This window comes from Amblyraja radiata, chromosome X (assembly GCF_010909765.2).
Source record: "Amblyraja radiata isolate CabotCenter1 chromosome X, sAmbRad1.1.pri, whole genome shotgun sequence".
NCBI classification, from domain to species: Eukaryota; Metazoa; Chordata; class Chondrichthyes; order Rajiformes; family Rajidae; genus Amblyraja; species Amblyraja radiata.
In genome coordinates, this window is record NC_045999.1 from 3,686,089 (window position 1) to 3,710,899 (window position 24,811).

The 24,811-nt window shown below is 49.7% G+C and overlaps 1 protein-coding gene across 1 annotated transcript in view; it reads right to left on the reverse strand.

Moving 5' to 3' along the window:
* The window catches only part of LOC116968144 (myosin-13-like), a 70,846-nt gene that overhangs the window by 28,264 nt on the left and 17,771 nt on the right, over positions 1–24,811 (reverse strand). The window contains exons 4-19 of the mRNA XM_033014767.1: positions 23,950–24,047; positions 23,113–23,248; positions 20,094–20,219; positions 18,883–19,008; positions 17,614–17,718; positions 15,643–15,831; positions 14,453–14,691; positions 13,215–13,422; positions 11,677–11,753; positions 10,733–10,829; positions 10,003–10,070; positions 8,797–8,860; positions 7,761–7,898; positions 5,893–5,978; positions 4,351–4,388; positions 1,041–1,080 (exon numbers count right to left, since the gene is read on the reverse strand). Of these exons, the coding sequence (XP_032870658.1) occupies positions 1,041–1,080; positions 4,351–4,388; positions 5,893–5,978; positions 7,761–7,898; positions 8,797–8,860; positions 10,003–10,070; positions 10,733–10,829; positions 11,677–11,753; positions 13,215–13,422; positions 14,453–14,691; positions 15,643–15,831; positions 17,614–17,718; positions 18,883–19,008; positions 20,094–20,219; positions 23,113–23,248; positions 23,950–24,047 (1,835 nt within the window). The remainder of the gene's footprint in view (positions 1–1,040; positions 1,081–4,350; positions 4,389–5,892; positions 5,979–7,760; positions 7,899–8,796; positions 8,861–10,002; positions 10,071–10,732; positions 10,830–11,676; positions 11,754–13,214; positions 13,423–14,452; positions 14,692–15,642; positions 15,832–17,613; positions 17,719–18,882; positions 19,009–20,093; positions 20,220–23,112; positions 23,249–23,949; positions 24,048–24,811) is intronic.

The following is a 24,811-nucleotide window of genomic DNA, read 5'->3' on the forward strand; positions in this document are numbered from 1 at the left end:
CCCAAGGGTTTCCGTGCGGTTCCCGGAGGTTGCAGGTGGTTGCCGGAGGTTGCAGGGAGTGGAAGCAGGTAGGGAGACCGACAAAAAACCCCGGGAACCGCACGGAAACCTTGGGTGGGGCGCAAAGTCTCCAGAGGTTTCCGTTCAAGTTTCCTAAGTGGGACAGGGGCATTACACTATCCTACGCACACTAGGGACAATTTACATTTACACCTAGCCGATTACCTACAAACCTGCACGTCTTTGGAGTGTGGGAGGAAACTGAAGATCTCGGAGAAAACCCACGCGGTCACAGGGAGGACGTGCAAACTCCGTATGGACAGCACCCGTGGTCGGGAAGGAACCGTGGTCTCTGACACAGTAAGGCAGCAACTCTGACACAGTAAGGCAGATTGTTCCTGATGTTGGGGAAGTCCAGGACAAGGGGTCACAGCTTAAGGATAAGGGGGAAATCCTTTAGGACCGAGATGAGAAGAACTTTTTTCACACAGAGAGTGGTGAATCTCTGGAACTCTCTGCCACAGAGGGTAGTTGAGGCCAGTTCATTGGCTATATTTAAGAGGGAGTTAGATGTGGCCCTTGTGGCTAAAGGGATCAGGGGGTATGGAGAGAAGGCAGGTACAGGATACTGAGTTGGATGATCAGCCATGATCATATTGAATGGCGGTGCAGGCTCGAAGGGCCGAATGGCCTACTCCTGCACCTATTGTCTATGTATCTATGTAACTCTACCGCTGTGCCACCGTGTAGGATATGGATCTACATGCAGGCAGAAGAGATTAGATTAACCTGACTCAAGTCCATGGTGACCATAGGAGAAAGGTGTCGGAAGGAACTGGTTTACACCGACCCTTCTTCAAACTGAATCTGAAGATCGCGACCCAAAATGTCATCTATCTGTGTTCTCCAGAGATGCTGCCTGTCCCGCTGAGTTAATCCACCATCGATCTATCTGTGTGTGTGTTCAGCATGGACATTGTGGACCAAAGGGTCTGTTCTTGTGCTGCACTGCTCTATCAAGTGTATCAAGTTGAGTGTACCTGTTCACGGAGAACTCTGGGCTGGGAGGTTCCTCAATGTCTGGAAAATAAAGAGACAACATCACAAATCCCAAGCTGTGACAGCAGGGTGAAGGAATACCGAACAATATATCATTTGAAAGAGGCACCAACCAGAATTAACAATCGCTGTGTACACAATCATTCAAAACAATGTCACATCTCCCGAGAAAAACAAGAACTGCAGATGCTGGTTTACAAACAAAAAGACACAAAGTGCTGGAGTAGGGTGGGCATATGGAACGTAGGTAGCAAAAAGATGTTTTGGTTAAATTATCGTGTAAAAAAAAAACTACAAGTCTTGGATAGGCAAAGACTGAAACAACTCGAGATGGGAACATGAAGGAGGGATCTCAGTCCATGGTGACCATAGGAGAAATGTGTAGGAAGCAACTGGTTTACAGAGACCCTTCTTCAAACTCAATCTGAAGATCCCAGTAGGCGGCGCGACTCTCGTCAGCAGCGGCCTCTGCAGTCCGTCTGCGTTTTTTATTATTTTATGTCTATGTTTTTATGTAGTTTTTGTTATTTTTGTTGGGGTATGTGTGTGGGGGGGGGGTGGGGGTGGTGTGGGGGGGTTGGGGGTAACTTTTAAATCTCTCCCTGCACGGGAGACCCGACCTTTTCTTTGTCGGGTCTCCGTTGTCGTTGGGGCTGCAACGAGGAGCGGCCTCCAGCAGGAAGACCGGGGTCTGTGGTGCCGACTACTCACCTCACCGTCGCGGAGCTGGCCGAGTCCAGAGCGGGTGGAGCTGTGGTGGACGCTGCTGCGACCCGACCCCCGGAGATTCGGTGGCTGCAACTGCGGGTTTGGCGGGCGGCACCGGGAGCCCGCGGGTCTCTGGAGGGAGACCGCTTTTCGGGGCTTCCGCAGCGGCGACTTCTCCCGCCCGAGTTGCGGGGTTGAAGAGCACCTGGAGCGGGGCCTTACAGCACCGCCCCGCGCGGCTTGGAATGGCCGCGGGACTCTGCGAGCGCACGCCGGGGGCTCCAACACCAAGACCCGGTGTGCGACCTTGCATCACCCGGCGTGGCTTTAATGGCCACGGGACAATCGCCATCGCCCGCCGGGGGCTTTGACTTTGACTTTGACTCTGACATCGGGGGGGGGAGTGCAGTGGAGAGAGAAGTTTTTTTGGCCTTCCATCACAGCAATGTGATGGATGTTTATGTAAATTATGTTGTGTCTCGGGTCTATTTGTTTGTAATGTATGGCTGCAGAAACGGCATTTCGTTTGGACCTCAAGGGGTCCAAATGACAATAAATTGAATTGTATTGTATTGTATTGTATAACCCAAAATGTCATCTATCAGTTTTCTCCAGAGATGCTGCCTGTCCCGTTGAGTTATGGGGCTGTCCCACTGTACGAGTTCATCCAAGAGCTCTCCCAAGTTTAAAAAAAAATCAAACTCGTGGTAAGCACGTAGAATGTACGTAGCGGGTACGTCGGAGCTCGGGGACGTCTCTTAGTGGCTCGTAACGCTAACGGCAGGTGTAGGTGTTGTCTTGGGATCCTTCTTAATAGCCCTGTCCCACGGTACGAGTTCATTCCAAGAGCTCTCCCGAGTTAAAAAAAAATAATCAAACCCGTGGTAAGCACGGAGAATGAACGTAGTGGGTACGTCGGAGCTCGGGGACGTCTCTTAGCGCTAACGGCAGGTACTCGGGAAGACTCGCTAACGGCAGGTAAGCACGGGAAGACTCGTGAAGATTTTTCAACATGTTGAAAAATGTCCACGAGAGCCCCGAGTACCGACGAGCGGCCATTACCGTAAATCTCCGAGTTCGAATCAGGGGAAACTCGGGAGAACTCTTCAATTAGCTCGTACAGTGGGACAGCCACATTACTCCAGCAATTTGTGTCGAACATTGGAGAAAGCTGGGCTGCTCCTGCCATCTAGTGGCGGTGGTGGACACTGCGGTCGGCACATCCCAGCTCTGCACAAGGGTAAATGGTTTTACAATACAATACAATACAATTCAATTTATTGTCATATAGTCAAAGGGTTTTAGAGATCTAGCGTAGAAACAGGCCCTTTGGCCCAACTTGCCCACACCGGCCAACATGTCCCAGCTACACTAGTCCCACCTGCCTGCGTTTGGTCCATATCCCTCCAAACCTGTCCTATCCATGTACCTGTCTAACTGCTTCTTAAATGTTGGGATAGTCCCTGCCTCAACTACCTCCTCTGGCAGCTTGTTCCATACACCCACCACCCTTTGTGTGAAAAGGTTACCACTCAAATTCCTATTAAATATTTTCCCCTTCACCTTAAACCTATGTCCTCTGGTCCTCGATTTGCCTACTCTGGGTAAGAGACTCTGTGCATCTACCCGATCTATTCCTCTCATGATTTTGTACACCTCTATAAGATCACCCCTCATCCTCCTGCGCTCCTAGGAACAGAGACCCAGCCTGCCCCAACCCCTCCCCGTAGCTCAGACCCTCTAGCACTGCCAGCATCCTCGTAAATCTTCTCTGTACCCTTTCCAGTTTGACAACATCTTTCCTATATCATGGTGGCCAGAACTGAACTGAACTGGCAGAAGAATGCGATCATACGCGGCAGCAGAATGCGATCATCTGTGGCCTGAGAGAGGTGGCGTCTCGGATCAAGACCTTTCTCCAGTCTGAAGAAGGGTCTTGTTCCGAAACGTCACCCATTCCTTCTCTCCAAAGATGCGGTCTCATCAATGTCTTGTACAACTGCAACATGAACTCCCAACTTCAATCCTGCACTATAGTGTAGAATACAGTATAAAGGGCCTGTCTCACGAGCATGCGGCTCCCTGCATCAAGCGCGACCTAAAGGGCCTGTCCCACGACCATGCGCCTGCATGCGGCAAGCGCGACCTAACTCGCGGGGCTGGTCCCACTTCGATCGCCGGAGCCGTATGGAGTTGTGCGGAGCTGGTCCCGACATCGCGCGGGGCTCCGAAAAACTGACCGTGTTCAAAAATTCCGCGCGGCAACGGCCTACCAGCCCGCAGCCACCTCGACACTGTATGCACCGCCTCGACGCCGTACGCCCGTCGGACTTCGCCCGAACATCACGTCACTCACTCGGCCTCCGTGCGTACGGCGTCGAGGCGACTGCGGGCTTTAGGTCGCACTTGCCGCATGGAGTCGCATGCTCGTGGGACAGGCCCTTTACTCACAGCTACACAGAGAGTGCGAACACAATAAAATGTTACGGACAGATAGAAAAGGAGCAACGGCGAACAATATATTTATATTTCATGTATAAAGATTAATTAAGGGAAATATCAAACTAAATCTTAGATTATTACCTTCAAGGTGATCGATTGATTCTTCTTTGTTCTTCTCACTGGCAAAATAACGAAAGTCGTATCAGTGAATGTGTATGAGATAAGAGAAACATAGAAAATAGGTGCAGGAGTAGGCCATTCGGCCCTTCGAGCCTGCACCGCCATTCAATATGATCATGGCTGATCATCCAACTCAGTATCCCATCCCTGCCTTCTCTCCATACCCCGATCCCTTTAGCCACAAGGGCCACATCTAACTCCCTCTTAAATATAGCCAATGAACTGTGGCCTCAACCACCCTCTGTGGCAGAGAATTCCACAGATTCACCACTCTCTGTGTGTGAAAAAAAATGTTTTTCTCATCTCGGTCCCAAAAGATTTCCCCCTTATCCTTAAACTGTGACCCCTTGTTCTGGACTTCCCCAACATCGGGAATAATCTTCCTGCATCTAGCCTGTCCAACCCCTTAAGAATTTTGTAAGTTTCTATAAGATCCCCCCTCAATCTTCTAAATTCTAGTGAGTACAAGCCGAGTCTATCCAGTCTAACGGGATGGCGGTGGGGAGGGGAAGGGAGGAGGATATGAGGGGGAGGATTGAAACCAGTACTTTAAGAGTGAAAAGAGACAGACAGATGTGGGGAATGGAGGAATGAATCTCTCCAGAACAGGAACTCTCTCTCTCTATCTCGCACAAGCAGCAGACTAGTGTAGCTGGGACATGTTGGCCAGTGTGGGCAAGTTGGGCCAAAGGGCCTGCTTCCACACTGTATCTCTCTGTGACTACATATATATATCATTTGCGGGCACAGACTCGGTGGGCCGAAGGGCCTGCTTCCACGCTGTATCTCTAACCTTTACTAAACTATGGTCGCTATGGTCAATCATGATCGAACGGTGGAACAGACTCGATGGGCCGAATGGCCAGATTCTGCCCCTGTGACTGATGTCCTTATGAGCCTCAACAAGTTCTGTTCCATTTCAGATTTTGTGTAACTGCAGAGTTTGCTTTATGGTTCAATAATAGTCGATTTATGCAATTAATTTTTGCAAGGCAATGAACAACCAGCTTTTAAAGCAATCAAAGTAACCATATAACAATTACAGCACAGAAACAGGCCATCTCGGCCCTACAAGTCCGTGCCGAACACTTATTCTCCCTTAGTCCCATCTACCTGCACTCAGACCATAACCCTCCATTCCTTTCCCGTCCATATACCTATCCAATTTATTTTTAAATGATAAAATCGAACCTGCCTCCACCACTTCCACTGGAAGCTCATTCCACACAGCTACCACTCTCTGAGTAAAGAAGTTCCCCCTCATGTTACCCCTAAACCTCTGTCCCTTAATTCTCAAGTCATGTCCCCTTGTTTGAATCTTCCCTACTCTCAATGGGAAAAGCTTATCCACGTCAACTCTGCCTATCCCTCTCATCATTTTAAAGACCTCTATCAAGTCCCCCTTCTGCGCTCCAAAGAATAAAGACCTAACTTGTTCAACCTTTCTCTGTAACAGAGGAAATAGAGATGCATTTATTTTAACGTTAATGTTTACAAACTAACTTGTTGCACGCAGCTTCCTGCACGCAGGAGTCGTCTGATGATGGTGTTCCAACTTGCCTACCTTGCACCTTGTGCACAACTCTTGCCTGTAAAGGAATTTGATTCAGTTATATGTTGGAGGAGGCCAGTGAGCGGAGACATGACGGAGCAGAGGGTCGGGGAAGGGGGAAGAAATGCGGCACAGTGGAGTTCCTGCCCCACAGTGCCAGAGACCCGGGTTCTACGGATGCTTGCCTGTACGGAGTTTGTACGTTCTCCCCGTGACCGCGTGGGTTATCCCCGGTTTCCTCCCACATTCCAAAGGCGTGCTGGTTTGTAGGTTATTAGACCTCTGCAAATTGTACAGGGATGAACCAGTGTACGGATGATCGCTGGTCGGCACGGAATCGGTGGGCCGAAGGGCCTGTTTCCACCCTGTATCTCCAAACTAAACTAGTGTAAAGGTGATTGATGGTCGGTGCGAACGCAATGGGCCTGATCCCGCGCTGTATCTCCAGAAACCCATAGAGGGAGTGCAGAGAAGGTTCACCAGACTGATTCCTGGGATGTCAGGACTGTCTTATGAAGAAAGACTGGATAGACTTGGTTTATACTCTCTAGAATTTAGGGGATTGAGAGGGGATCTTATAGAAACTTATAAAATTCTTAAGGGGTTGGACAGGCTAGATGCAGGAAGATTGCTCCCGATGTTGGGGAAGTCCAGGACAAGGGGTCACAGCTTAAGGATAAGGAGGAAATCCATTAAAACCGAGATGAGAAGAACTTTTTTCACACAGAGAGTGGTGAATCTCTGGAACTCTCTGCCACAGAGGGTAGTCGAGGCCAGTTCATTGGCTATATTTAAGAGGGAGTTAGATGTGGCCCTTGTGGCTAAGGGGATCAGAGGGTATGGAGAGAAGGCAGGTACGGGATACTGAGTTGGATGATCAGCCATGATCATATTGAATGGCGGTGCAGGCTCGAAGGGCCGAATGGCCTACTCCTGCACCTAATTTCTATGTTTCTAAAAGATGGAACTATGGGCAGCACAGTGGCGCAGCGGTAGAGTTGCTGCCTTACAGCGCCAGAGACCCGGGTTCGATCCTGACTACGGAGTTTGTACGTTCTCCCCGTGACCTGCGTGGGTTTTCACCGAGACCTTTGCTTTCCTCCCACACTTCAAAGACGTGCAGGTTTGCAGGTTAATTGGTGTGGTATAGAAGGAAAAATTGTCCCCAGTGCGGGTGGGACAGTGTTGGTGTGCGGGGATCGCTGGTCGGTGCGGACTCGGTGGTCCTGTTTCCGTGCTGTATCTCTAAACTAAAGATGCCAGCAGTTTAAAAGCGGCTGAATGAGGCCTCGTTATATTGAATCAGTGGTTGTGTGAGCCATCTCTGTGGACATCAAAGATCCTATAGCGGAGCAAGATAGACCACTCCTGCTAAATGCAATGGGCTGAGGTGTAGTACGCAACGGAGTGGAACGTGGGCCTTTTTTTCATCCATTTCAGTAACCCGACCCGACCCGACCCGACCCGACCCGCAGTGTAATCAACGTTGCGGGGGAACAGTTTGTGTTAATAAATTTAAATTCTGAAAACGAGGAGAAGATTTTTACCAAAGAACTTACATTTTTACGAGGATGTTTCCGTAACCGGCTTCCGTCTCCGCACTAGTATCTTTGCTCCGCTACGGGATCTTTGGTGCGGAGACGGATGCCGGTTACGGAAATGGGGCCGAAAATTTAATACATGAATCTTCCCGTGGCCGTACTACGCCTTTTTCGTCGAGTGGTCCATCTTGCTCGCTGTAGGGTCTTTGGTGGACAGTGGGCAGTGTGTGTGCGTGAGTGAGTGTGGTCGGGGATCGGGGGTCGGACTGGGTACAGACCTGGCCCTGCTCCTGGAGTCGGCTGCTCCTCTGCAGCTCCTGCACCTGGTGCTGCAGCTTGCTGCTCCTGCTCCGCTCCAGCTCCAGTTGCTGCCGACATGCGTCCAGTTCCACCCGCACCAGCGGCGCGCTCTGCAGCTGCAACACCACAAGGCACAGCAGTGCATTTAGGCCATTCAGCCCATCCAGTCAGCTCCATCCACCCATGGTGCCTTTTTATTTAGTCCTGATTCAAGAGTGTTTTATTTTTTCATGTAAACACTGGTTCTGTTGTGTTGTGTTATGTTGTGTTGCACAATCCCGCATGCATTGCCACTTTCATTTCACTGTACATCTTGTATGTGTATGTGACAATAGACAATAGGTGCAGGAGTAGGCCATTCGGCCCTTCGAGCCAGCACCACCAATCAATGTGATCACGGCTGATCATCCCCAATCAGTACCCCGTTCCTGCCTTCTCCCCATATCCCCTGACTCCGCTATCTTTAAGAGCTCTATCTAACTCTCTCTTGAAAGCATCCAGAGAACCTGCCTCCACCGCCGTCTGAGACAGAGAATTCCACAGACTCACCACTCTCTGTGAGAAAAAAGTGTTTCCTCGTCTCCATTCTAAACGGCTTCCCCCTTATTATTAAACTGTGTGTGGCCCCTGGTTCTGGACTCCCCCAACATCGGGAACATGTTTCCTGCCTCTAGCGTGTCCAACCCCTTAACAATCTTATATGTTTCATTCTAAACTCCTTCTAAACTCCAGAGTGTACAAGCCCAGCCGCTCCATTCTCTCAGATAGACAAATAAAGATGATTTGACTTGACGTCATATGTCCCAGATAGGACAATGGAATGTGTAGGAAGGAACTGCAGATTCTGGTTTCAACCGAAGATAGACACAACATGCTGGAGTAACTCAGCGGGACAGGCAGCATCTCTGGAGAGAAGGAATGGGTGACGTTTCGGGTCGTGACATTTCTTCAATGTTACCCATTCCATTTCTCCACACTGCTGCCTCACAGTGCCAGAGACCCAACTGGAAGTACCTTGAATTTCTTCAGCTCCACCTCCATCTCACCCTTCTCCTTCTCAAGGTCGTGGATTTGGTTGCTGTTTGGAAACAGGAGGAACCAGGCACGGGTGTCAGGTCCAGTCCTTCACACGCACACTTTCATGTCTATCCGGTGGTCAGTGGCACGAGGGAGTGGGGGAGGGACAGAGAGAGAGAGAGAGAGACAGAGAGCGAGAGAGAGAGAGAGAGAGAGAGACAGACAGAGACAGAGAGACAGAGACAGAGAGACAGAGACAGAGAGAGAGAGAGAGAGACAGAGAGACAGAGAGAGAGACAGAGAGAGAGAGAGAGAGCGAGAGAGAGACAGAGAGCGAGAGAGAGACAGAGAGAGAGACGGAGAGAGAGACGGAGAGAGAGACGGAGAGGGAGACAGAGAGAGAGACAGAGAGAGAGAGAGAGAGAGAGAGAGAGACAGACAGAGACAGAGAGACAGAGACAGAGAGACAGAGACAGAGAGACAGAGACAGAGAAGAGACAGAGAGAGTAGAGAGAGACACAGAGGCCGAGAGAGAGAACAGAGAGAGAACGGAGAGATAGACGAGAGGAGAAGAGAGAGAGAGAGAGACAGAGAGAGAGACAGAGGGAGAGAGAGAGAGAGACAGAGCCAGAGAGAGAGACAGAGAGCGAGAGAGAGACAGAGAGAGAGAGGGACAGAGCCAGAGAGAGAGACAGAGAGCGAGAGAGAGACAGAGAGAGAGAGAGAGAGAGAGACAGAGAGAGAGACAGAGAGAGAGACGGAGATGGAGACGGAGAGGGAGACAGAGAGAGAGACAGAGAGCGAGACGGAGAGGGAGAGGGAGAAGTAAAGAGTGAGGGAGGGGTCAGATAAGGTGGGGACAATGGGAGGGAGATGGAGAGAGGGGTCAGGGAGAGAGGATGGACTGAGAGAGGGAGAGGGGGCAGAAAGAGAGGGGGACACATATAGAGGGACAAGGAGAGAGGGGATGGGCTGAGAGAGGGAGAGGGGGCAGAGTGAGAGGGGCAAGGAGAGAGGGGGACAGAAGGAGGGTGTATTGCGGAAGGAGCAATGAGGGAAGGGGAGAGAGAGTGGGGGCAGAGAGCGATGGTGGCAGAGAGAGAGAGATGGGGGCAGGAGGGTGGGCAGAGGTGCATGGGCAGATGCGGACAGAGAGGGACGGGACGCCCCACATGAAGTGAGCAGGGGGCACTGGCAACTGACCGGTTTTTCTGCAGCTCGGCACGCACACTGTCCAAACTCCCGGTGCACCTGCTGGAGCCTCGCAGCGCCTGGGTGGAGTGGAAACAGGAGATGAAATGTCACCAAACGTGCCGGTGCCCAATTTATATGCAAAAATGAAGTTCACTATGTAATGTTTACTTGCATATGTGACCATAAATGTGGGCGGCACAGTGGTAGAGTTGCTGCCTTACAGCGCTGGAGATCCGGGTTCGATCCTGACTACGGGTGCTGTCTGTACGGAGTTTGTACGTTCTCCCCGTGACCTGCGTGGGTTTTCTCCGAGATCTTTGGTTTTCTCCCCACACTCCAAAGACGTACAGGTTTGCACATAAATTGTCTTGGTATATTGGTATATTGCAAATTGTCCTTAGTGTGTGTAGGATAGTGTAATGCCCCTGTCCCACTTAGGAAACCTCCACGAAACCTCTGGAGACTTTGCGCCCCACCCAAGGTTTCCGTGCGGTTCCCGGAGGTTGCAGGTGGTTGCCGGAGGTTGCAGGTAGTGGAAGCAGGTAGAGAGACTGACAAAAACCTCCGGGAACCGCACGGAAACCTTGGGTGGGGCGCAAAGTTTCCAGAGGTTTCTGTTCAGGTTTCCTAAGTGGGACAGGGGCATTAATGTGCGGGGATCACTGTTCGGCGTGGACTCGGTGGGTCGAAGTGCCTGTTTCCGCGCTGTATGTCTAAACTAAAGTACCATTGGACTTACAGAGTCACTGCTGATGTCCTTCTGGAGCTGGAGAAGGTCTATGATGCGCCCACTCTCCTCTTGTTGGCATCTCAGCTGGGCCTTCTCTGCCGTCACCCTGTAGTCGGGAAGGGTAGGCGGGTGAGTAGTACCCAGGGCAGTGCCCTGTGCCAAGGTACTGGTCAGCATTTGACCGTACACTGTCCTTCGTCCCATTCTCTCGGCCCTGGTCCCTGGCCCCGAGTCTCTGCTTGGTGGGCAGACACACTCACTGACCTGTCCAAACCCACGCACAACGAGCTGGGGTAACACGGACGATAATCCACGCGGTCACGGGAGAACGTGCAAACTCCGTACAAATTGATGCCGAGGTCAGGGTCGAACCCCTGTCGCCGGAGCTGTGAGACGTGCAGCTCAGATGATGCAGCACAGCGGGGCAGTTAACAATCGCCTCACAGCGGCAGACGCGGGTTCGATACTGACCTCGGCTGCTGCCTGCGTGGAGTCTGCACGTTCTCCCGGCGAGCGGGTGGGTTGTCACACACAGCCCAAAGAAGTGCGGTTTAAGAGCTAACGGAGGTTAACTTTGTCGGGACTGTGGAGGTTATGTATGAACATCACTGAGAAGATACTACCAAGGGGTCAGGCGGCTCGGTGGCTCAGCGGTAGAGTTGCTGCCTTACAGCGAATGCAGCGCCGGAGACCCAGGTTCGATCCCGTCTGTACGGAGTTTGTACGTTCTCCCCGTGGCCGCGTGTGTTTTCTCCGGGATCTCCGGTTTCCTCCGACCCTCCAAAGACGTTCAGGTTTGTAGGTTAATTAGTTTGGTATAAGTGTAAATTGTCCCCAGTGTGTGTAGGATAGTGTTAATGTGCGGGGGGTCGGACTCGGTGGGCCGAAGGGCCTGTTTCCCCACTGTATCTCGAGACGAAACAAAAACGAGTTAACGGCATGCTCAGACTTACCTGGCTAATTCTGTCCTCAGTTCAATAAGCTCCTCTAAGTCTGCCGCAAATATTTCACAATCTCCCAGTAGATCAGCCTGTGTCGAGGGGAAAGAACTATTAGTAAATCGGGCAGCGCTTCTAAATGTTTTAAAGGGTTTACAAATCAAAGCATCTGTGGAGAGTGAAACCCGGTTGACTCTTCCCTGCGAAGGTGAAAGATCGAGGATAGACACAAAATGCTGGAGTAACTCAGCGGGTCAGGCAGCATCTCTGGAGAGAAGGAATGGGTGACGTTTCGGGTTGACTCTGAAGAAAGGTTTCCTGATTAATTTTACTGTTTGTACGCCTCCTTGTCACCTTCCCCTCAGTTAACGATGACCCATTCGACATTTCCTTAGCCTTGTCTGCTTTAATTTGAGGAAGGACATTCTTGCTATTGAGGGAGTGCAGCGTAGGTTTACAAGTTTAATTCCCGGGATGGCAGGACTGATCCCCAATCAGTACCCCGTTCCTGCTTTCTCCCCATATCCCCTGGCTCCGCTATTTTTAAGAGCCCTATCTAGCTCTCTCTTGAAAGCATCTAGAGAACCGGCCTCCACCAGAGGCAGAGAATTCCACAGACTCACAACTCTCTGTGAGAAAAAGTGTTTCCTCGTCTCCGTTCTAAATGGCTTACCCCTTATTCTTAAACTGTGTGTGGCCTCTGGTTCTGGACTCCCTCAACATGTTTCCTGCCTCTAGCGTGTCCAAGCCCTTAACAATCTTACGCGCAAACTCCGTATAGACAGCACCCGCAGTCGGGATTGAACCCGGGTCTCTGGCGCCGTGAGGCGGCGACTCTACCGCTCCGCCACTGTATCACTGGGACAGATTCGCTCCTCCGGCCCGTTGTGTGTGGCCCCTGGTTCTGGACTCCCCCAACATCGGGAACGTGTTTCCTGCCTCTAGCGTGACCAAACCCGTAACAATTTTATATGTTTCAATAAGAACCCCTCTCATCCTTCTAAACTGCAGAGTGTACAAGCCCAGCCGCTCCTTTCTCTCAGATAGACAAATAAAGATGATTTGACTTGTCACACTACAGATGGCACAATGGGCTAAATGTTCGGCTGGCAACCGGAAGGTAGCCGGTTCGAATCCCGCTTGGAGTGCATACTGTCGTTGTGTCCTTGGGCAAGACACTTCCCCCACCTTTGCCTGTGTGTGAATGTGTGTGAGTGATTGGTGGTGGTCGGAGGGGCCGTAGGCGCAGATTGGCAGCCACGCTTCCGTCAGTCTGCCCCAGGGCAGCTGTGGCTACAGAAGTAGTTTACCACCACTGAGTGTGACTGAGGAGTGAATGAATAATGCGATGTAAAGCGCCTTGAGTATTAGAAAGGCGCTATATAAATCCCATCCATTATTATTATTATTATTATTATTATATGTCCCAGATAGGACAATGGAATGTGTAGGAAGGAACTGCAGATACTGGTTTAAACCGAAGATAGACACAATATGCTGGAGTAACTCAGCGGGACAGGCAACGTCTCTGGAGAGAAGGATTCTGCCCTCACCTTCTCCTTCTTGGTCAGTTGCCTCAGGGCAGCCAACTGGAGCGCCTTCTCCTTGGCTCTGAGTGCACAGGAGGTTTCATTCCATCTCTCCTTCCACTGCTGGGCAATCTGTCCCTGCTCCAACGTCACCATTGTCAGCTCCTCAACCTTCTGCTGCAGCTCAGCCTCCAGGCACTTGCACCGCGCTCTCTGCTGTCCCTCGGAGGCACTAGAGAGGAAGGCACCTCAGCGTGAATTAAGGTTCAATGAACACTAACGTTCAAGTTCAAGTGAGTTTATTGTCATGTGTCCCTGTATAGGACAATGAAATTCTTGCTTTGCTTCAGCACACAGAACATAGTAGGCATTTACTACAGAACAGATCAGTGTGTCCATATACCATAATATAAATATATACACACATGAATAAATAAACTGAAAAAGTGCAAATAACAGAAAATGGGTTATTAATAATCAGAGTTTTGTCCGAGCCAGGTTTAATAGCCTGATAGCTGAGGGGAAGTAGCTATTCCTGAACCTGGTCGTTGCAGTCTTCAGGCTCCTGTACCTTCTACCTGAAGGTAGCAGGGAGATGAGTGTGCGGCCAGGATGGTGTGGGTCTTTGATGATACTGCCAGCCTTTTTGAGGCAGCGACTGCGGTAAATCCCCTCGATGGAAGGAAGGTCCTAGAGTCATGCAGCTACCCAGCACGGACACAGGCCCTTCGACCCAAGGCCCTTCAGCCCACCGTGTCCGCGCCGACCAGCGATCCTCACACACTTTTACTCTTCCTCACAAACTACAGACATAGAAACCTAGAAAATAGGTGCAGGAGGAGGCCATTCGGCCCTTCGAGCCTGCACCACCATTCAATATGATCATGGCTGATCATCCAACTCAGTATCCTGTACCTGCCTTCTCTCCATACCCCCTGATCCCTTTAGCCACAAGGGCCACATCTAACTCCCTCTTAAATATAGCCAATGAACTGTGTGGCCTCAACTATCTTCTGTGGCAGAGAATTTACATTCATACCAAGCCAATTAATCTACAAACCTGGAGTGTGGGGGGGAACCGGAGATTGCGGGGAAAACCCACGCAGGTCACGGGTAGAACGTACGAACTGCGTACAGACAGCGCCCGTAGTCAGGATCGAACCCGGGTCTCTGGCGCTGTGAGGCAGCAACTCTACCGCTGTGCCACCCCATTATCGTTGTCCATTGAAAGTCTAGTCGCTGCCTATGTTCTCCCAGTTTACCTGAGTTCCGTGCAGTCCGCCGTCAGGGCCTGCAGCTCCTCACGATGGGCCTTGTTGTCCACCTGGCCCGCGGTCAGCAGCTCGCCGTTCTCACCGACCAGCTGGGACCGCTCTTTGTCCAAGGCCTCCACCTGGTTGTTGAGGAGCTTCTTCTCGGCCTCCAGGTGATGGAGCCGCTCCTGCCGCAGCCCCAGGGTCTGCCGCAACTCGCCCAGCTCGCCGCTCAGCTTCTCGTTCACCTGCGCACGCACGGACAGCAGCGGCAGAATCGGCAATCGCTCATCACAATCACTACGCCCTTTCCAAATCTCCTCTCCAACCACAGCATTTCTTACTCAAACTACCCCCTTCTTGGACAATAGACAACAGGTGCAGGAGTAGGCCATTCGGCCCTTTGAGCTAGCACCGCCATTCAATGCAATCATGGCTGATCATCCCCAATCAGTACCCCGTTCCTGCCTTCTCCCCATATCCCCTGACTCCACTATCTTTAAGAGCCCTATCTAGCTCTCCCTTGAAAGTATCCAGAGAATCGGCCTCCACCGCCCTCTGAGGCAGAGAATTCCACAGACTCACAACTCTCTGTGTGAAAAAGTGTTTCCGCATCTCCGTTCTAAATGGCTTACCCCTTATTCTGTGGCCCCTGGTTCTGGACTCCCCCAACATCGAGAACATGTTTCCTGCAGTATGACTTAATCTCCTCTAAGATCTGCCACCCCATTGGAGACGCTCGGACTATCTTTAATCGGAGTTAATCTTGCACTAAACGTTATTCCCTCTGTCCTGTATCTGTACACTGTGGACGGCTTGATTGTAATCATGTACAGTCTTACCGCTGGCTGGGTAGCACGCAACAAACAAGTCTTTCACTGTAACTCTGTAAACGTGACAATAAACTGCCCTAAACTAAAATAAACCAAACTAAAGTCTTGATTTGCTGAGTGTCGTAGGATTTGACACATGTCATAGAGTCATACAGCATGCAAACAGGCCCTTCGGCCCAACTTACCCATGCAAACCAACATGCCCCATCTATGCTTGTCCCACCTGCCCGCGTTTGGCCCATATCCCTCCAAACCTGTCCTATCCATGTACCTGTCCTAGACTCTCCCGCTAATGGAGCAAGTGAGGTTTCGTTGACCAGCCACTGAAATTAAAGTAAGCGGCACTAAAAACAAGGTTATTTGTACCTGGCTGGTGGCTGCTAACTTCTCCTTCAGTATGACCTTCTCCTGGTCTTGTCTGTTGGCCTGGGATTTGGTGGTCAACAACTCTTCATGGAGATTAGACACTTGGTCATCGAAGCCTTCTCTCCCTCTCAGGGCCCGCTCCAGCTCCAGTGTCAGATGTTGGACACACTTGTGTAGGTCCACTTTCTCCTGTAAAATACATAGGGTCATCGGTGATAAGAGCAGAATCAGGCCATTCGGCCCATCAAGTCTACTCCATCATTCAATCATGGTTGATCCATCTAATCCCATTCTCCTGCCTTCTCCCCATAACCCCTGACACCCGTACTAATCAAGAATCTATCTATGGTAGACAAAAGTGCTGGAGAAACTCAGCAGGTGAGGCAGCATCTATGCAGTGAAGGAAATAGGCAACATTTCGGGGCGAAACCCTTCTTCAGACTTATGCAGGGTGGGGGGGGGGGGGGGGGGGGGAGAAGAAAGGAAGAGGAGGAGACAGAGGGCTGAGGGAGAGCTGAGAAGGGTTGAGTCTGAAGAAGGGTTTCGGCCTGAAACGTTGCCTATTTCCTTCGCTCCATAGATGCTGCCGCACCCGCTGAGTTTCTCCAGCATTTTTGTCTACCTTCGATTTTCCAGCATCTGCAGATCCTTCTTGAACATGAATCTATCTATCTCTGCCTTAAAAATACCAATCGACTTGGCCTCCACAACTTTCTGCGGGAAAAGAATTCCACAGATTCACCACCCTCTGACTAAAGAAATTCCTCCTCATCTCCTTCCTAAAGGAACGTCCTTTAATTCTGAGGCTGCGAGCTCTAGTCCTAGACTCTCCCGTTAGTGGAAACATCCTCTCCCCATCCACTCCATCCAACTCAACAGTCATGTTTGAACTGTTGTTCGGCCACGAATTGTAACCATTACGTCCGCACCTCGTTGACGTGACCTTTGATCGGTCTTTAGACACAAAAAGCTGGAGTAACTCAGCGGGTCAGGCAGCATCTCTGGAGAAAAGGAATAGCCGGAGAAAAGAAGGGTCTCGACCTGAAACGTCACCCGTTCCTTTTCTCCAGAGATGCCGTCAGACCCGCAGAGTTACTCCAGCTTTTTGTGTCTATCTTCGGTTCAAACCTGCCTCTGCAGTTCCTTCCTGCACACTTGTGAAAGGGGAACGATGGTCAGCGCGGACTCCGTGGGCCAAAGATTCAGATTCAGATTCAGATTCAACTTTAATTGTCATTGTCAGTGTGCAGTACAGAGACAACGAACTGCAGTTAGCATCTCCCTGGAAGAGCGACATAGAATATGACAATAAATAAATCTATTTACATGTATACAGTCATAGTGTTTTCCTGGTGGGAGGAGTGTCCGGGGGGTGGGGGGGTGATTGGCAGTCACCGAGGTACGTTGTTGAGTAGAGTGACAGCCGCCGGGAAGAAGCTGTTCCTGGACCTGCTGGTCCGGCAACGGAGAGACCTGTAGCGCCTCCCGGATGGTAGGAGGGTAAACAGTCCATGGTTGGGGTGAGAGCAGTCCTTGGCGATGCTGAGCGCCCTCCGCAGACAACGCTTGCTTTAGACAGACTCAATGGAGGGGAGCGAGGAACCGGTGATGCGTTGGGCAGTTTTCACCACCCTCTGCAATGCCTTCCGGTCGGAGACAGAGCAGTTGCCGTACCATATTGTGATACAGTTGGTAAGGATGCTCTCGATGGTGCAGCGGTAGAAGTTCACCAGAATCTGGGGAGACAGATGGACCAGTTTCCATGCTATATCTCGAAACCAAATTTATATTTGCCACCAATAAATCACTGGGACAAAAACAGGTGGGCATGACATAATCAAAAGGGGTGGAAGTGAGATAGGGGCAATGATGGCCAGAACATCTGAGATATCTCCTGATCATCTCAAGGCTTCTTTCTCGAATTGAATAATATCGAGGCGGGAGAGAAAATTGCCCATGGTGAGGTCCTACCTGAAGGAACCGATCTTTGTCAGCGGCCACATCTTCCAGTTTGGTCTTCAGGTTGGTGACAGACTCTTCCAGCCTCTCCAGTTTGGCAGCGAGCAAGTCCCTGGCCTGCAAGAACAAGGGAATGAAGTGGAGGAGAGGCTGCAACAGTGGTTGGGTTCACCCGACACCTTTATTAATCTTACTAGTCACAGCAGCCTCCACAGTAGTTATGTGTGGGAAGGATCACAGAGAGTGGTGAGTCTGTGGAATTCTCTGTCTCAGAGGGCGGTGGAGGCAGGTTCTTTGGATTGGGGATGATCAGCCATGATCACATTGAATGGAGGTGCTGGCTCGAAGAGCCAAATGGCCTACTCCTGCACCTATTGTCCATTGTCTATGGATCAGCAGATGCTGGTTTACACCGAAGATAGACACTCATTGCTGGAGTAACTCCGTGGGTCAGGCTACATCTCTGGAGAAAAGGAATTGGTGACATATTCAGGTCAAGACCCTTCATCAGACTCCACTGAAGCTAGTCTGAAGAGAATCTGAAAAAGGGTCTCGACCCGAAATGTCACCTATTCCTTTTCGCAAGATCATAAGTGATAGGAGCAGAATTAGGCCATTCTGCCCATCAAGTCTACTCTGCCATTCAATCATGGCTGATCTTTCTCTCCCTCCTAACCCCATTCTCCTGCCTTCCTCCCATAACCCCTGACACCGGAACCTTTTCTCCAGAGATGTTGCCCGACGTGCTGAGTTACTCCAGCATTTTGTGTCTATCTTTGGTGTAAACCAGCACCTGCAGTTCCTTCCTACGCACGAAGGAAGGAATGTTCCCTCTTAATAAAGGGATAAATAAGGCTGTAACTGGAATCTAAAGAGCACATTGAATCTGCTTCTCAGTGCATTTGAAAGTTCATTGCTAGCTACATCAAGCGATTTGTGACCCAACAGGTGATCCAAATATTGGTCAGAGAGACTGGGTTCAGGCAGCATTGGCGGCAGCAAGCACAGTGGCGCAGCACCAGAGACAACGTTTCGGGTCAAGACCCTTCTTCTGAAGAACTGCAGAATGGCAGGGAGGCGCAGAGGTAGAGTTGCTGCCTTACAGCGCCAGAGTCCCGGGTTTGACGGTTTTTTCTGACGCTTTCATTTTCTTCTTCTTCTGAAGATGAAGGGTCTCGACCCGAAAGGTCACCTATCCCTTTTCTTCAGAGATGCTATTTGACCCGCTGAGTTACTCCAGCTTTTTGTGTCGATAAAAACACTCGATGGGAAGGTGATTACCAGGCCGGCTTTGTTGTATTTGAGGCGCATGTCGTTGAGCTCCTCGTGAAGATCTGCCTGAGCTCGCAAGGAATCCGTCAGCCTCTGATTGGCCTCGTTACTCTTCACAAGCACCGACTGTTGAGCCTGGAACAGAGGTTAGTTTATTGTCACGTGTACCGAGGTACAGTGAAAAGCTTTTGTAGCGTGCTATCCAGTCAGCGGAAAGACAATACATGATTACAATCAAGCCATTTACATAGAAACATAGAAACATAGAAAATAGGTGCAGGAGTAGGCCATTCGGCCCTTCGAGCCTGCACCGCGATTCGATATGATCATGGCTGATCATCCAACTCAGTATCCCATCCCTGCCTTCTCTCCATACCCCCTGATCCCTTTAGCCACAAGGGCCACATCTAACTCCCTCTTAAATATAGCCAATGAACTGTGGCCTCAACTACCTTCTGTGGCAGAGAATTCCACAGATTCACCACTCTCTGTGTAAAAAATGATTTTCTCATCTCGGTCCTAAAAGACTTCCCTCTTTTCCTTAAACTGTGACCCCTAGTTCTGGACTTCCCCAACATCGGGAATAATCTTCCTGCATCTAGCCTGTCCAACCCCTTAAGTGTACAGATACATGATAAGGGAATAACATTTAGTGCAAGGTAAAGCCTGAAAAGTCCGATCAAAGATAGTCTAATTCTGCTCCTATCACTTATGACCTTATAACTTCCATTGCTTACTGACCCTGGGAGAAGGTGTAAAACTCTCTATAGACATCACCCAAGATGGACTCGAACCCGGGTCTCTGGTCCTCGATTCCCCTACTCTGGGCCAGAGACTCTGTGCGTCTACCCGACCTTCTCTGCCTCAGAGGGCGGTGGAGGCGGGTTCTCTGGATGCTTTCAAGAGAGAGCTAGATAGGGCTCTTAAAAATAGCGGAGTCAGGGGATATGGGGAGAAGGCAGGAATGGGGTACTGATTGGGGATGATCAGCCATGATCACATTGAATGGCGGTGCTGGGTCAAAGGGCCGAATGGCCTACTCCTGCACCTATTGTCTGTTGACCTGTTCCTCTCATGAGATCACCCCTCATCCTCCTGCGCTCCAAGGGTGTGTGGAATTAATTGGATGACTCTTTCACAAAGCCACAATGGAGATGGTGACTGACTAATCACTCGTCACCGTGTGATTCAAGGAAACATTAACAGATGCACAGACAAACCTCATGGATATTCCTCAAGTCTTCTCCAGCTTTGTTGCGCTCCCCCTCGAGTGCTCTCACCCGCTCCTTGTAAATCCGGAGGGTTTCATCCTTGGACTGCCGTTCCCGAAGCAAGCTCTCCTTCTCCTAAGGTAGACACAAAATGCTGGAGTAACTCAGCGGGACAGGCAGCATCCCCGGGAGAGAAGGAATGGGTGACGTTTCAGACTGAAGAAGGGTCTCGAACCTGAAACATCACCCATTTCTTCAATCCAGAGATGCTGCAAGTTTTGTCACAGACATGAAAATCTGGAGTAACTCAGCGGGCCAGGCATCATCTTTGGAGAGAAGGAATAGGTGCACACCTCGAACACCATTTTAAGGGGATGTAGCACTGTCTGAAGGTACCTTTAGAGTTATGCCCCTGTCCCACTTAGGAAACCTGAACGGAAACCTCAAGAGACTTTGCGCCCCACCCAAGGTTTCCGTGGGGTTCCCGGAGGTTGCAGGTGGTTGCCGGAGGTTGCAGGTGGTGGAAGCAGGTAGGGAGACTGACAAAAACCTCCGGGAACCGCACGGAAACCTTGGGTGGGGCGCAAAGTCTCCAGAGGTTTCCGTTCAGGTTTCCTAAGTGGGACAGAGGCATTAGGGAGAGTCTAGAGGTATGGAAGGGTAGGGTGTGAAAACGACAGATCAAAGCAGACGATGCCTAGGAAATGTTGAATGGTTCATTGTTAGCTGAGGGGAAGATGACAAGGAGGAGTACAATCAGTAAAATTAATCAGAAGGACAGTCAGCAAACGAGGATGGAGAAAGAGAGAATTCAACAGTTACTTGAAGTTAGAGAAGTCAATGTTCATGCCACTGGGCTGGAAGCTGCCCAAGCGAAACATGAGGTGCTGTTCCTCCAATTTGCGTTGGGCCGTGGGGCCCATTTCCGCGCTGTATCTCTGAAGTTTGAAGGGAGACCTGATAGAAGCATCTAAATTTAGGAGTGGAATGGATGGGGTAGAGAGGCAGAGTATTTTTCCCCAGTGTGTCGAAGACGAGAGGGCAAAATTTAGAGATGTGCGGGGAAGTTACTTTACACAGAGTATGGTGGGTGCCTGGGACACGCCACCAGGGGTAGTGGTGGACACAGATACATCAGTGGTATTCACGAGATGTTTAGATAGGTACATGGATATGCAGGGCATGGAGGGGTATTGATAGTGTGTGGGCAGAGGAGACGGGTTTAGCCTTTTCACCCAGAGAGTTAGTTGTGAATCTGTGGAATTCTCTGCCACAGAAGGCAGTGGAGGCCACTTCACTGGATGATTTCAAGAGAGAGTTAGATTTAGCTCTTAGGGCTAAAGGAATCCAGGGATATGGGGAGAAAGCAGGTGGTGGTATTGAAAGGTGGTGCTAGCTCGGTGGGTCGAATGGCTTACTCCTGCACCTATGTTTCTATGCCCATTGTGTCTGGGGTTTGCAGGGCTGTGCCTGTGCTGCATTGTTCTATGTTCTAGGAAGTGCAATAGAAAGCAAAGTTGGCCGTAGGCGCAGCGGTAGAATTGCTGCCTTACAGCGCCAGAGACCCGGGTTCGATCCCGACTACGGGTGCTGTCTGTACGGAGTTTGTACGTTCTCCCCGTGACTGTGTGGGTTTTCTCCGCGATCTTCGGTTTCCTCCCACACTCCAAGGACGTACAGGTTTGTAGGTTAATTAGATTGGTATTAGTATAAATTGTCCCTACTGTGTGTAGGATAGTGTTAATGATTGAGGATCGCTGGTCTCTGCGGACTAGGTGGGCCGAAGGGCCTGTTTTTGCGCTGTGCCTCTAAACCAAACCAAACCAATGTTTTGCTCCTCTCACAAGAAAACGTGCAAACTCCACACAGGCAGCACTCAAGGACAGGGTTGAACCTGGGCCACTGGGTTGTGAAGATTGGAACGGTGATGATAAAGTTGGCAGAAAAACAAGGGTTTCGTGGGAAACCATTTGGCATCGATTTTCCTCAGGGAACGAACCTGCAACAGGTCAGCCAGTCTCTAAAGGGACGAGTCTGAACATGTCTAGCCTCGCCCGAGCAAACCCTCGTCTCTCTCAGCCTGGAGTGTCGTGCAGCAGGGAAGGTCAGCCGTGACAGGGCAGCAGTTCTGGCCACTCAATAGGCTGCGTGTCTGTTGGCGTTTCCATGGCCATAGACGTCACTCCACGCTGGTTATATGCATGTGTATGCGTGCGTGTACACAAACACGTATATATACACACACACACACACACACAGATATATATATACACACATACACATATATATGTATATATATATATATATATATGTGTGTGTGTGTGTGTGTGTGTGTGTGTGTGTGTGTATATACATATATATACACATATATATGTATGCATATATATACACAAATATATATACATATATATTTACATATATATTTACACATATATATATACACATGTATATATATATATATACACACACACACACACATATGTATATATATATACACGTGTGTATATATGCGGTCCCTTTATATATATATATATATATATATATATATATATATATACACACACACATATATATATAAGGACGTGTGTGTGTGTGTGTATATATATATATATATATATATATATATATATATATATATATATATATATATATATATATATGTATACACATATATACACATATATATATACATACATACACACACAGCCATGTGTGTGTGTGTGTGTGTGTGTGTGTGTGTGTGTGTATATATATAGGAAGGAACTGCAGATGCTGGTTTACATCGGAGATAGACACAAAATGCTGGAGTAACTCAGCAGGACAGGCAGCATCTCTGGAGAGAAGGAATGGGTGACGTTTCGGGTCGAGACACTTCTGCAGACAGAGATGCTGCCTGCCCTGCTGAGTTACCAGCATTTAGTGTCGATCTTTGGCTGAAACCAGCATCTGCAGTTCCTTCTCACAACAAAACTAAACTAATCCACAATGTGTAAAGCACGAGGCAACACAACCCGACTAAGACATTCACCTGTTTAACTGCGTCTTCCGACTTCGGGACCCAGGATAGTGTACGAGAGGGAGATAATGGCATGGGCTTGTGGTCACGGCTGATCACATCCAGCGATGACTTTGCTTTCGCCATTTCGACCTCCAGATGTAAAAGTCTGCGAGGGACAAGAGGAACCTTTACCGAGCAACACCGTGAGACAGGACTGTCAAAACCACCCCCTCATCGAGCGTCTTCTGTGGCTACTGCACCAACGAGTCCCGTGCAAACAGTTTCTCTCGCGGTTCACAGCCTCGCCAGCCGTCTGCCACTGTTTGCGGGCTGGAAGAGTCTGTGTACCACATGGTACGTACATGGAGCGTGTGAGGCTGCAGCCCTTGTTCCAATACCTAAAGGGGCTGCTCCTTGCCTGCTGGCTGAATCTCTCACCCGCCACCCTCATCTTCGGACACCCTGTGCGTGGGGGTAGAGGGTAGGGCCGAAGATGTCCTTGGTTGGGTTGATCCTGGGCCTGGCCAAGCTGGCCATCCACGGGTCATGGCGCCAGGTGGAAGAGGGCTCTGCCCGAGCCGGGGTTAGGTCCGCGCCCGGGTGGTTTTGGAAAGGGACTACACGCTCTCCACGGGCTCCATGCGGGATATCCGGGATCTTTGGGCACCGCGGGGATGTGGAGCATATCCTCAATAAGGATGGGGAAATAGTTATTTAAGAATATTTATTTATATTGTATTATGGTGGTGGGTTTGTTTGACTTTTTGTGTGTGTTTTTTTTGTAAAATTGTTAATAAAAAATAAATTTTTGGAATACGAAAAAAGAAAAAAGAAAAAAACAGCATTGCTCAGTAAAAGCTATCTTACTTCTCTTTCAGCGATCCACTTTTCTTTTGGTCTTCAAGGCTTGTCAGCTCCAGCGAGTTCTTCTCCTCTTCCAGCTGGGAGATGGAATTTTCCAATTGCTAGGATATTTGGAAAGGTCATTAAGCAAAATTGTACTTCGATAAAAGCTTCCATATTCCCACTCCCCCCTGATAAAGACCTTTCTCTTGACTTGATTCATAAGTCCATTAGTTCATAAGTGATAGGAGCAGAATTAGGCCATTCAGCCCATCTACTCCGCAGTAAAATTGGCTTCATTAAAATTGTGAATTGGCCCTAGTGTGTGTAGGACAGTGTCACTAAGGTCACAAGTGATTGGGGTAGAATGAGGCCATTCGGCCCATTAAGTCTACTCCGCCATTCACACATGGCTGATCTATCTCTCCCTCCTAACCCCATTCTCCACATAACCCCTACCAGATAGATAGATAGATAGATAGATAGATAGATAGATAGATAGATAGATAGATAGATAGATAGATAGATAGATAGATAGATAGATAGATAGATAGATAGATAGATAGATAGATATAATTTATTGCCACACAACCAGGGTCGGTGGAAATTTGGGTTGTCAGCAGCAGTACAATAATAAAGAACACACAATAAAACTGTAACACAAACATCCACCACAGCATTCATCACTGTGGTGGAAGGCACAAAAATTTGGCCAGTCCTCCTCCATTTCCCCCCCGTGTACAGGACCAGAGTCCAGTCAGTCCAGGATCGGCTCTTCCTCACCGGAGACCGCGGCTTTAGATTGTTGTAGGCCGCAGGCCGGCGGTCGAGATTTAAAGTCCCCGCCAAGAATCGATCCATCTCTGCCTTAAAAATATTCATTGAC